The 14,100-nt window shown below is 39.2% G+C and overlaps 1 protein-coding gene across 1 annotated transcript in view; it reads right to left on the bottom strand.

Moving 5' to 3' along the window:
* Positions 1-3,828: 3,828 nt before the first annotated feature.
* LATS1 (large tumor suppressor kinase 1) overlaps positions 3,829-14,100 on the bottom strand; it is a 450,454-nt gene continuing 440,182 nt past the window's right edge. Inside the window, exon 4 of the mRNA XM_044069329.1 lies at positions 3,829-5,092. Coding sequence (XP_043925264.1) covers positions 4,586-5,092 — 507 coding nt within the window. The 3' untranslated portion in view covers positions 3,829-4,585. The remainder of the gene's footprint in view (positions 5,093-14,100) is intronic.

The following is a 14,100-nucleotide window of genomic DNA, read 5'->3' as shown; positions in this document are numbered from 1 at the left end:
ATGAGATGGTACCCTCAAAGGGTCCACTAGTAAAGGACATCTTAATGTTGTCCGCAAATTCACAAACAGAGCCAGGCATGTTACACCTCATGGCTATGCCAGCTTCAACAGCTGTGGATGATCCATCCACTGAGTTATGAAGCAAACACATGGATAAATTAGTAATGTTTGACCACTGTCAGAGTAGTCACCAACTGTTTTTACAACTCAGTGGTGATAGGGTTCTTCAGAGTGGAAACGGCTTGTTAGGCTAGATCTCTCTGGAACCTGGCCATATGAGCTGTGCAGTTCACTGCGAATAATCTGGACATATACACCTGCTTCCCCAGTGTCCAAAGCCAGATGACTCTGTTGTGCAAGTGGATACGAGTTTTCTGACAACTTTTTTTTTTTGGGTGATTGCTGCGATGATGATGACAATAATAATAATAATTATACAGTCTACTGGTGGTAACTCTGCCCCAAAAGGTTTGCTTTTTAGAGATCTAAGGATTTTATTTGGCTTCCTTGGGACTGACTCGAAAGTATGTGGCTCCTGCCATGATTTTCTGAATGTCAACTCCACCACCTTTATTAGCTAGTGGGACCACATAGGAAATAGATGGACTCATTCTGTATGTGTCAAAAGAACTGCCTCTTGTGAAACATAAGGGTCTATGGGCTGGGATCCTCTCTGTCCCACGAGTTCCAGGATCTCTTCAAAGGAACATCCTTGAGTGGGGACTGTGGGAAGCCTCTCTATGCTTTAAGTGGCTGAAGTAATAAACGCATCAGGGGAGTCAATGTGTTTCCTTTTACACACCCCTTTTTTGGTGGTTCAGTGGAGGATGCTCCAGAGTCCTCTGACAACCGTCTCTGTGCATTGGGCAGTATGTATGAGATCATCAGAATGAGTAAGCCTTTGAACCACATGCTGAAAGGAGAAAGTAAAAGTATGAGGATTATAGGGGTGAACCCGCAATGGATGGTTCCTCTGGTTTCTCCTTGCCTGGTGAAATGATTCTTTCTAAAACCCAGAATGCCACTCCAAACTCACTGGAATCCAAAGCTATAGTTTCTAAGGCTGTATCTAACTCCCTAAAAGAGAGAGAAGTGACACGGGGTGGATCCTAGGACCAGACTGACAGGACAACACCAAGGAGGGAACCGGAGCTGAAAACTCAAAGGACGATGACTCCAATAAAACCAAAGGAGCCATCCACCCGATCCCTCAGCTACGAGACTGACATGTGACCAGACTGGATCCAAGCAGATAAAATTGAATACAAAGTTTCACCAAAACAAATAGTGTCCCAGGCCACAGGATCTGGGAGACTTTCTAGATTGAGAGGCACCAGAGCTGAAGCGTGGACCATAGAAGAAGCTTAGATGGGGCTAAAAATGTATGGACCCGATCAACTTCACAGCAGATGGCATAGCAATGATCCCCATTCTCTGAGTTTTAAGAAACTTTTGCAGCAGGCAATCCAAGTCAACATCGAAGATGCTAATAAAGAATTTAAAGGATTTAGCCAATAGCACTGATGATGGCATAGAGATGGACTTCTCTACCTTTTTTTTTTTTGCAGAGTTTTGAAAAGTAATGGAAACTGGAAGTACTGGATCTGGAGGTGGAGTAAAACCTGGCCTGTGGTCTCTATGTTCTTCTATTCTCAGAGACTTAGGAGTCAAAGTTGTGCCAGAAGATTCTGCTGGTCACTGCTTTGACTCCAACTCTATGCAGCAGGAAAACCTCTCCATCAGCTCGTTAGATTTAGAAGTCTCCAGATCCCAAGGAAGGTGGCTCTTCAAGACCAACTTTTTCTTCCTGTCTGAAAGGGCTCTTGGCCCAAAGGCAGAAAAAACTGCACAGGAAACATCAAGCTGTGCCATCCCCAAAAATACCACACAAAGATCATGAAAGTCTTGAGGTGAAATCTTAGGCCTGCATTCATAACACTTCTTGAAACTGGAAGCCTTTGGATCAATTATAATATCCAAGATTAAACACCTATCACACTTACAGTTTGAAAAATAATTCACCAAAATTCTCATTTCTAAGCTACAAGGAAAAGAGATAACTAAAGGACACAAAAGTTTGAACAATTAGCCAAATCACTTTAGTCTAAGAAAAAATTAGGTGGATTACTCAGATTCCAAGATCCACATTGTTTCTCCAAGAGGTGACAAATGAGATCGGAGTTAGAGGAGAGCAGGGCATCTTGGGAAAAGGTATAGGGAGGGCTTGAGACTGGAGCATGTGAACAGCTGGACTGAATCAGAGACCTAGGAGTCAAAGTTGTGGCACTTGAGGACCCATATTTTTGATTGGACGGACTGAATAAACAGCATACATGTTCTGACCCATTAGGGTCGTAAGAGACCACTGACTCCTACTGAAGAAATCCTTCTTTAGATGCATAAAGGCCTGCTTAAAGATGCCTTTTCTATTGACATTCGCAAAGCTTTCAACATACTAGATCACAAAGACCTTATAGACCACCTGGCTGAAAAAGATATTAGCAATGATGTCATTCACTAGTTCCAAACTAATCTAGAAAACTGCCACTTCATGGTTAAATTCCAATTCTCATTGCCATCATCACCCCAATTCAAATAGGTACTACTAGGCCTCCCTTCTACTCTTTATTCTGCATCAACAAATTGTCCTTTGACCTGCCTCAACTTCCCCTCTAATCCTATGCAGAATACATGTGTTACTCAACTCAAATTATCCCTCCCAATACTGCAAGGAGAACTTAAATCATTTTCTTCTCCATTATTCAGTAGAGCAATAACCCATTCCTATTCTGGGCCATCAAAATCTCCTCCTGTTCAAGGTCTCCAAAACAGCAAAAGACATTCTACTGCCCCAACTGGGGTCTCTCCTTAATATCATCCGCTTTAAAACAAAACTCTAGACAAATTATTACCAATAAAATCTACAGGTATAACACCCTCCCTAATTCCATATCACATTTAAAAAATGGCCACATGCCAAAGAATTGGCCTCCTGTTAGGTTCACTATTATTTACGCTATTAAACAAGGTCTTTCTAAGCTGCTAAACTAGTTAGAAAATCCATATTATACAACTTTAGAACTCAAACCCACTCAGCTTCTACACTGAATGCCTTCAAGACCAGGTTCCACTGCACAGATCACTACTGCACATCAGTATCCAAAATTTGGTAATTACTATCCTCCTTCCTTAAATAAGCAAACTCACCCAAGTTCTGTGTACAGTTCAAGGACCATCTCCAAAATCTTGCTAAATACAAATGCACTCTTGCTGGTCACATCATTTGATTTCCTTACAATCTCTTACTGCACTTATTTCAGCTAATCCCGAAAACACCTTCCCTTCTTATTTTGTCTCGCTGTATATTATGTATATAATTGCTTTGTATTAAGTGTGTACAACTATACATTGATTTTGCTCGTCACATTTTGTATCTGATACTTTAATTTACCTCTGTTTTCCTCAGGCTGCAACTGAAACTGATAATGTGATCGGTGCTTTACCTATTATCAAATTCAAATACAGTCACTATGGTTGTCAGACAAGCATAAGCATGAAATATGTGGTCTGTGACATTGTCCAAGCAAATATTGTGCATCCTGTTAGCCATCCATGGCTGGATTTAACTAATGGAGGCTGAAAAACAAGCACTGTAAATGCTGAAAAATAACCCTATCTGTGCTCGAGTAGTTGTTTCCAGCAGTTAAAAATAAATTCACTATCAAAAAACAATGTAAACCAAGTGGATACAACAAACGTGGAGTAACCAGACTTGACACAATTTCCCTATCACCACAGCATGTGGAATGCACATCACATTCACACCCCAACAGTTTATGCTTTAATAAAAGCCCACAACAATTTGATTTTGAGTCCTGTACAATCTAAACAATTTCTATAAAAAGTACATAAGAAAATATAGAAGGTAAAGTGAAAGGGCCTGCCCTAAGCTAGAAGGTCATTATAAATCAAACATGAAAAATATATTTACAAAAAAATTTTAAACGTTTATACATAAACACATAATTTATAAATACATTTATATGTATAAATTAGGAAAATACATGAATACTAGTAACTATTCTTAAATGAAGAAACTTATTTTAAACATGCCAAGTTGATCCGTTTCATTTTTGGTCAAAGCAAAGTAGTAGTAGTGTCCTTTAACTTAAAGGCACTCTAAGAAAGGGGTGTTTCACTGAGATGCTTAGTGTATATATACATGATGGAAGGTTACTTAGTGCTGCTTTTTAAAGTATCTATGTTATCCCACAAAAGCGTACCTCAGGTACAAAGAATTCAAAAGATAAAAGCTAATAACTTAAAAACATTACACCTTTTAGATTTACAATGTCCACTTTCATACCACAGTGGTTTGCAATGGTCGAATAAATTAATATTCAAAATGGGCAATCAGTGGTTCAGAATAGGGGAAAAAAGCTAATAGATTTTTTTTTTACATTATCAAAGAAAATATTCTATGAAAGTGTCTGTCATAAGAACAACCATGATTTTCCCCATAGACCCAAATGCAGGGCAACCTACTACAAAACACAAAGAAAGGCCAAGAGACTGTCCAAAATATTTAAACATAAACCAAATCACGACTCTGGCTTCCTCCGCTCTGTTTTTCTGCATCATCTGATTTTGTTACCAAGTCTTTGGGATCACTGTATTCATATTCAATAGGTTTGGGGTAACTGTAAGGATAGCCATTGTCATCAAAAAACCTACGGAATGTGAACTCATAAAATGCATGCTCTGGATGTTTTCCATTCTTATACCAGCCATTTAATGTGTCATTGACATTGTCCTCCTGATTTTCACTGCTCCACAACTTGTCTGGATCAACAGGGTCAAAGTTTGAGGTGTCGGTGGGATGGGTAATTTTAGGTATATACAAAGCTGGCTGCTGACGCAAGTCACTAGTAAAATCTATACTTTTGAAAAATGGATGTGCTTTTATTTCATCAGTGCCATTTTTGCCCAAACGATCTTCTGGTCCACGGCACAACTTAATGATGAGGTCAGAAGCTTCTGAACTTAGCTTTGCTTGAGGATGAATATGAAGAGTTGTTTGCCAGTTAATAACCTTTAAAATGAATAAAAAATAGAAAAACAGAAATGACAAGATGTCAAGAACACTTCTAATCAAAAATACAAGTATGATCTGCTTAAGCACATTTTCTAATAGCAAGTAATGATAAAAACACAGAACTCTGGTACGACCAAAGCTTTCCAGTTTCAATTGAAGTTTTAATGTTAAAACATAAGTGCTTTAGCAGGAAAATCTGCTTCACCAGATGCTAATAAATACAACTGAAATGTGCTTCTTTTTATACGACCTCTAGCAAGCACTAGTAGTCACATGATACAAATTAGGTAAAATCAATTAACATCATAGGGTGCAACTTGAGCTTACTACCCTACTGAATGAAAGAAATGCTTGCAAGCATGAACTGCTATCGACAGAAGGCACTTATGAAAAATATATTAAAAAAAATCCACATTCATATATACTAGAAGTTCCAACATCCTGGAAGAAATCGGTGGTAACCGTAATACCTAAAGAGAGTAAAGATCCATCAGATTCAGCTTTATAAAGACCCATTTTCAATACTAAACCATGATTATACAGTCTATGTTTATAATGGGCAATAAATTGGCAAAAGTGATGCCAACACTGATAGATATAGATCAGTGTGGTTTTGTGGAAGGGAAGCATACATTCAACAACATTTAACAGAACACTAACGATCCAGGGGGAAGCAGAATGTAAGAAAATACCACTGTTAACCAAACCAGTAAAGCTTTACAAGGGTGACAATATACAAAATATTAGTATGCTTGCAGCCCGAAATGGAATGCAGACCCAAGACACAAAATAATAACTACAATCATTTACTGAGCGCTTTCATCCTATAAAACCCAAGACTACTTCAGAATAAAATGTCCAGTTAAAATGTTCCCTTTTATAACAACCCAAATTAAAATGTTACCTGTCTATTAACATATTAAACAATGACGCAATTAAACTTTAAAACACCACCATGGTCGGGTACAAGGTGTGATTACACTTTTCCTGTTCAGTATCCAAAGATGTTAACCAATTGTGCAATAGAAGTGTAAAAAGTAAAACTTATAATATTGATTAGTTAAATCTTATTCTGGAAATGAAGTAGTAGTAAAATATGTGATAAATATAGAAAAATGTTATAATAAATATGTACAATAACTATTTAAAAAAAAATCATTCACTATAGCCCTCACATGTAGTAAAGGTTGCAAAGAAATCCATACATTAAGCCCAGGTTCATGGAATGCATACAGTCCGAGTTAACATTTTATCTCCTTCACCTCTAAAATGCCCTTTACATCACCACATCTAGGATTGTGTTTCATCAGTTCTAGTATTCCAAACTGGAATTTCTTATAATTTGATAATTATAATTTAATAAGATTTAACAAATTAATATTTTAAGTTTTACTTTTTACACTTCTATTTCAAAATAACTGGTTAACATGTCTTTGGATGGTGAACAGGAAAAGTGTAATCACACCTTGTACCCAACCATGCTGGTCTTTTTAAGTTTAATTACATCACTGTTTAGCATGTTTATTAGACAATTAACATTTTAATTTGGGTCATTATAAAAAGGAGAAATTTTAACTGGACTTTTTATTCTGAAGTAGTCCTGGGTTTTATAGGACAAACTGTTGTAGTTATTATTTTGTCTTGGGTCTGCATTCCATTTCAGGCTGCAATCGTTCGTAATATTTTGTACAAAATATCACTGTTGTTGGTAGGTCCTGTTGCAGAGAAAGCATTTGACAGAATAAGCTGGGACTTTATGAGCAGAGTAATGGAAGCATCTGCATTACCTTGATAAAATTATAAGGCTGATTAGGAGGATATATGAGGGATTGGAGGTGAAGATTATTGGGTCTATCACATCAGCGAATGCTAAAAATATCGAACGCTGATACATCGACCTTCAAAGTCCGAAAGCTGAAAACGGCGAAGGAACGGATCAGAGAATTTTTTCCTAGGGGAAAAAAAATTTGCAGATCCAAAAAAATTAAAAAAAAAGAGTATGCAGTCAAAATTAAGTGGGAAGCTTTGCCCCCCCACATCCCCACGTTGGGGGGCTGTACCCCCGCACCCCGCAACTTAAATATACCAACTCAGACATTGAACCACAGTGGAAAAAATAGCAAAGCCTGGAGAATTGCCCAGCGAATTTTTTTTCCCTGGGAAAAAAATCTGCTGTCCATTCCTTCGCTGTTTTCAGCTTTCGGACACTGAAGTTCAATATATCAGTGTTCGCTATTTTTAGCGTTCGCTGATGTGATACAGAGCTAAGATTATAGTGGGTGGGTTTTTCGCTGATAATTTCTGCTTGAGCAGAGGAACCAGGCAGGGGTGTCCTCTTTTCTTTTTATCTGCATTATATTTACAATCACTGGTAAAGAAAATAAGGGCTCAGAAATTCAAGAATATAACTGGTATGGTAGTCAAGAAAAGCTGTTTCTATTTGCAGACATTACTATTTTATACTCTATAAAACCAAAAAAGGACATTACAGTGTCGTGGGTCATTCTGAGACTGTTTCAAATCTTTTCAGGATACACAATTATTGAAGCTAAAACAAAGGCAACAGCGGTAAATTTTGTACCCACACAAATTGGTTCAGCAATATCCATATTTACGGGGACATGATAAAATGAAGTATTTAGGAGTATGGAATAAAAATGTTTCCAGTGTGGCAGTAGACTAAACAAAAGATAATACAAAAACTGAGAAATCTGAAGCTCTGTTACATGGGTATGCATAGTACGATACAAGCAGTTAAAATGTTTTTAGTCCCCTTAATCTTATACATAGATCAAGCATATTTTTATCAACCAGAGGAGAAGTTGTGGATAGCAATTAATACAGAGATGAAAGATTTTATCTGGGAGGAGAAGACTGCAAGAGTCAGGTGGGATAAGTTGATTCTTCCAATATAACAAGGCAGACTGGAATTACATGATTTAAAGGGGTATTTCAGAGCTACGCAGTTAAGATTGCTATACAAATCACAAGCGGAAACCTATAATTCAAAGTGGAAAGTGATGATAATATGAAACTGGGGAAGCTCAAGAAACAAGGAGAGATTGGTATTTTGGATGCAGACCTTTAAAAAAAATAATCATACAGACTATTTGTAAAGCAACAGAAAGTTTTCTAAGAACCAAGTCAACATGGTAAAGGAGAAAGGAGATTCTGCTGACAGGGATAACTGCAATTAGGGATACAGACAATAGGCAAGAGGCTGGAATTTATTGGTGAAAACTTGCAAAGGAACCAAGGTATTGGGAGCATACAACTAGAGAGGGAAAAGGTAATAGAACGAGAACATGCCAAGAACTTATTTGGGCTGCAGGTTAGAGATTGCCTTCCCTATCAAGGACTGATAGAGTATAAGCAAAGAGAAAGAAATAAGGGGATCCTAAATAGAAGACCAGCACTAGTACAGTTTTTAGTAGACTCTAGAACAGAAGCTGCTGTTAAAAAAAAGAATAATTAGTATAGCATATAAAATATTGCATAATAACTATAAGAATCAATCATAGGACGGAATAAGCAATTCACAAATAAACAATTGGGGGATATGCATTTGTCTCCCAAATATGCAACAAAATGTAGATCTAGTTTTTGCTTGGAAATGTTTACATAGATATTTTATACCCCAGAAACTCCAGAGAATTTTTCCTCAGGTAGACAGCAAATGTTGGCGTTTCAATGGGGAAGAAAGAGGTAGTTGGGAACACATTTTCTGGGAGTGTAATAAGCCTGGGATGACATGCTCGACAAGCCATGATGCTTCGCTAGGGACGGCATGCACCGGTCACCCCTGGGCTTTCGGATATTGGAAAAGGCTCTTGCTACCCCCATAGTGCCTTTTTTAGACAAGGCTCAAAAGACAAACCCACCTCCATAGGTAACACAAGGGATAAGAAACTAAGAGTAATGCTACTCAACGCCAGAAGTCTAAACCTCAAGATGCATGCACTCGAAACTCTCCTTAGCATGGAGAACATCGATATCTGTGCAGTAACAGAAACCTGGTTCAAGGCTCCCGAGAGCACCCCAGCACTACCAGGTTTATACCTCATACCATGCTTTTCGGCCCCAAAACTTGGACCGAACCACAAAAGGAGGGGGAGTATCAATATTCGTCAAAGATACCCACACCTCCAGGTTGGTGGCACAGCACAAAAAATCAGAGACTATCCATGTGCAACTAACAGTGGGTAAAACTGCCTTCCAGTTTATAGCCTGCTACAGACCACCCTCCCAAACCCAGGAACCCCACTCGGCCTTCCTGAGAACACTGGAAAATATGAATGCCTCTCCAAACACCATTATATTGGGCGACTTCAACTACCCAAACATAGACTGGGAGCATTACTCTAGCTCCAACATCCTAGCCCAAAGGTTCCAAGAATTTATAAACAAATGCTATGGAACAACTTGTTACCATTCCCACAAGAGGGGAAAACATACTGGACCAGATAATCACCAACATGGGGACTCTATGCTCCAGACCAGAAGTGTAACCCTCACTGGTAAGATCAGACCATAAACTAATCTCACTGGATATTCACATCCCGACCCCACCCCCTTCCCAGAAAACCACAGTGAAAAACTTCTCTAAAGCAAATTTCACACTCCTCAAAACTGAGGTGGAATCCTTCAAAGCCCCTGGGCCTGTGGAAAATACGGCCCAGACCGCAGAATCCTTTATAAACGCATTCTATGAACACCTTCAGGAATGCATGGATCATGCAATCCCAAATAAAACCAAGACCCAATCTTCCAAAGGCAGACATCCTGTCTGGTGGACCCCAGCCATAAACAAACTATACAATAGAAGGAGGAAGCTACTACATGATAGAGCAAAATCCCAAAAAGGGAAGGCATCTCTGATCAGTATTAGCAAAAAACTACGGGCACTCATAAAATAGTCTAAGGCCAGCTTCGAGAGAAAAATTGCACAGGACACTAAGGATAATCACAAGGCTTTCTTTAGTTATGTTAGAAACCTGGGTGGGAATTCCCAGATATGCTCAGAATTAGTCCAAAATGACAAAAAATACACCAAACCCACAGACATTACCAACATCCTAGCTGACAGGTTCAGCGCAAACTCCCCCCCCCCACCAAAAGGGCAAATATCTATCCCAGCAGAGTGCTGCCCCCCTGACATCTCAGATGCTCAGGTAAGAGCCGCCCTCTCCAAAGCAAAAAACACAGCATCAATGGGACCAGACGGTGTCCCAGGCTGCGTCCTATATGAACTCCAAGAAGAACTAAACTCAAACATAAAACTACTGTTCAATCTCAGCCTTACTACAGGATATGTATCCAAAGAGTGGCGTACAGCAACAGTGGTCCCTCAACGGATCCTGGAAACTATCGCCCCATAAGCCTGACTAGCTTGGCCTGCAAAGCTATGGAAAGTATCCTCATGGACCTCATAAATAAAGATATCGGGGACCTACAGACACTGGATCCTACCCAGTTCGGCTTTGTTAAGGGCAGATCCCGCCTCTTAAACCTGGTCGATTTCTTTGAAACAGTCACCAAGGCCATTGACGAGGGGAAGGTGGTCCACACAGCCTACCTGGACCTCGCAAAGGCCTTCGATACAATACCCCACTCGGGCATTATAGACAAGCTCACCAGCTTAAATATAAACCCCTATGTCACTAGATGGGTTGCAAACTGGCTCAAGGACAGAACCCACATGGTTAGAATTGCTGGAGCCATGTCAGACTCCAAACCAGTTACAAGTGGCATCCCACAAGGCTCAGTCCTGGGACCTCTCTTGTTCGGTATATATTTCTCGGAGGTACAGGCCAACACGGAAGGACTGTGGCTGACCAAGTTCGCAGATGACTGCAAACTGGGCGCCATAATAAACTCTCCAGCCGACACAAGCATCCTCCAAAAAGGGCCTCATAGAAACAGACAACTGGTGCCAGAGCCATGGCCTCAAGCTAAACGGCCAAAAAGTGTATAGTCATCCCCTTTGGCAAAAACAAAGTGCCCACAAATTACCACATAGGTGGTAATCCATTAAGTACAGAAGAAGTAATTAGGGACCTGGGGACCCAAGTTGATAGCAATCTCTCATTTGACAACCACGTGGCCAAAGTGGTTAGAAAAACATTTTATATAGCCCACCTAATCATGAAGGGATTCACATCTAGATCAGGGGAGGTCATCATGCCTCTTTACTCATCCCTCATTAGGCCCATAATTGAGTACAATGCCCCTTTTGGGATGTACCTTACCAGACACCTGCAGCAACTGGAAAGACCCCAAAAGTACCTCACCAAGAGGATCAAAGGGCTCAAACAGATGCCATATGCTGCCCGGTTAAAGAAACTCCAGCTCTACTCAGTGGCAGACTGCCTGCTCAGAGGCGATCTGTGCCTGACGTATAAAGCCATGTCCAACCTGGAATTGATGGACATGCTGCACCTCAGAAAAACCAAATCCCATCGAGCTACGCGCTAGAGAGACTTGAACCTCAGCACTGAAATAAATAGGACATGCTGGAGGGACAGATTCATAACCCAGAGGCTCCCTTCACTCTGGAATAAAATCCCAGTCCAGGTTAGGCAGAGTCCCTCATTGACTCTCTTCAAGAGGAATCTTGATAAGTGGATGGGAGATCGTAGGTTTACCCTGGGTATCACTTCTGTGTCACTGTTAGACAGAGGCACAGTATACTAACCTCGAAAAAGGGCATAGCAAAATTAATTTAAAATGGGTGGCGAAAGCCAAACACACTCTGGCTAGGCTTATAAATGCCCTAGGCCAGATAGCCTAGTATGAACTTATGAACCTATGAATTGTTTTTTAAGGAAGATTGCCTGCATACAAAATGCATTATATAATTTGAGGCGTTAAAAGTTTTTTGTCACTGTTTCCGCTAAATGTTTTTTGTCAATGTTTCCATTAAGGGTCCAGAGCAAGAGTGAGCAAAAAGAAAAATGAATATATTGAAATATTAACGGACTGTGTTATGTATATAATCATTACAGCCTAGGTATCTGTAGTTAAAGCTTACTGATGCCACTGGACATCAAATATTGCTTGGTCATATTTGTTTTAAGAATTCCCAAACCATGCTGAATACAGGGTATTCAGATTTTGTTTTAAAGCTGATGTGATATTTGACCTCTATTTAGTGCTGCTAAAAATATTTTATATTACTTGTGTACTATTTATATGTATTCTAATACTGGTCATATTTCTGTAAATATCTCTAAAATCAAGTGACATTGATATAACTACCTAGCCTCATATAAAAGCTCACAGGTGTATGAAGAAAATGCTGCTGGCAGTAGGTGTTGCTTGAATGGTTAGAGAGATCATAAGCTGTGTTTATTTTGACTTATAAAATCTAGTCTAAGACCAGGAATAAAATGAATGCAACCTTTGCAAAGATTATTTTGTGTTGAATAGTTTTCCATTTACAGTTTTCAAGTAACACATATGGTTCTAGAGATGAACATTTGTTCTGAACTGAGATTACAACTTTATTTTTTTCAAGGCATAGGCTAAATATTATAAGACCAATATTTAGTGTATCTATTTTTGTGCTGTTTGTCCCCCTAGTATGTCTCTGAAAGTAACTGCCAACACAGATCATGCTCTAGCAAACTTTCTAAGTTTTTGAGAACAATATTTAGTGTCTTTTTGTTGTGCTGCTTACATTATATGTTGGGCTTTGTCCAGACTTCTTACACTAAAAGGTTGAGAGGTATGTGGATGTGTCAAAAGTGAGCATCTTTATAGTAATGGGATGCTTTAAAGTATCCAGTTTTGTTTTCTAGTAGAACTTTAGTGTGTAACGTTAGTGTCTTTTCATAATGGCAAGATGCTGAACGACTCAAGGAAAATACTGAAGTGACTGTATTGCGCTGCTGGTTGACATGTTAGAAAATGGGCAATTTTTCTAATTAAGTTCTAATTTTTTAATTCTAACTTCTAATTCAGAAAACATTTTATTTTGAATTCTCTTGTCAATGCCTCAGGTTTATAGCAGTACTTTTGTCAAGTCTGGTTTTGTCCTTCATTCTGCTCTGCTTTCTTTACTCAGTGGCATTTTTCCAGTAGTGTTTCCACAACTGGAAACTAAGCACATTCATGCCAGTATCACTACAGCCTTTGTGTACTTTGGATCAGATTTTTTGCCATTAGTGTGCTATTTGGATTATAAGGTAGGGATCCTACCTTAAAATCCAAATAGCACACTAATGGCAAAAAAAATATGTTTCAAAGTATACAATGCTGTAGTGATACTGGCATAAATGTGAGGGTTTACAAATGTTGGGATACGTGTGTGTGCTTCTGCTTAGTGTGTTTTTATTTTTCATGGTTAAAGATACGAGATCTTGCATTCTTTTGGTCTTAACTGTTCCAAGACATGATATCTTAAATATTAATTCTTGTCAAAGTAGTGGGCCCTGGTTTTAAGTACCTTTTCAGGCACCTTTGCCAGGCCCAGACCTGGCATCAGGACAGGGGTAGAACACATCTAAAATGTGAAATGCAAGTACCTACCATGATCCACTGAGGTGGCACGTTTCCACTGAGGTGGCACGTTTCCTGCTGTGTGAAAATATGGTGTTCCACATTTTGACCATTTGTCACACATTGTTAAGGTCTGTGTTCCACATTGGGCCTCTTAAAAGGTTGGGACCTATGTACATAATACAAACAGAAAGCTATGAAAAACTGGAAGGGGATGATAGTAAAATGAGGTGGGTGGGTTGAAAAATAAGGAAAGAGTAGCACTTTGGATGCAGATCCTTAACAATCATCATACAGAATAGCAGGAGGATGTATTCCAAGAAATAAGCTAACATGGGAATGGAGAAAGGAAATTTTGCCAACAGGGATGAGTGCAAGTAGGGGTACTGAAAATAAGCAAGAGGGAGCTGTAACATAGCTCTCAATCCTCCATCTACAGAATGTGGACCATTGCCTCCCATAATGTGGAACAAATGGGCAAAATGTGGAACACACACTAACAGCTT

This window comes from Protopterus annectens, chromosome 1.part0 (assembly GCF_019279795.1).
Source record: "Protopterus annectens isolate FY-2018-M chromosome 1.part0, PAN1.0, whole genome shotgun sequence".
NCBI lineage: Eukaryota > Metazoa > Chordata > Ceratodontiformes > Protopteridae > Protopterus > Protopterus annectens.
This window is presented reverse-complemented; position numbering and strand designations above follow the sequence as displayed.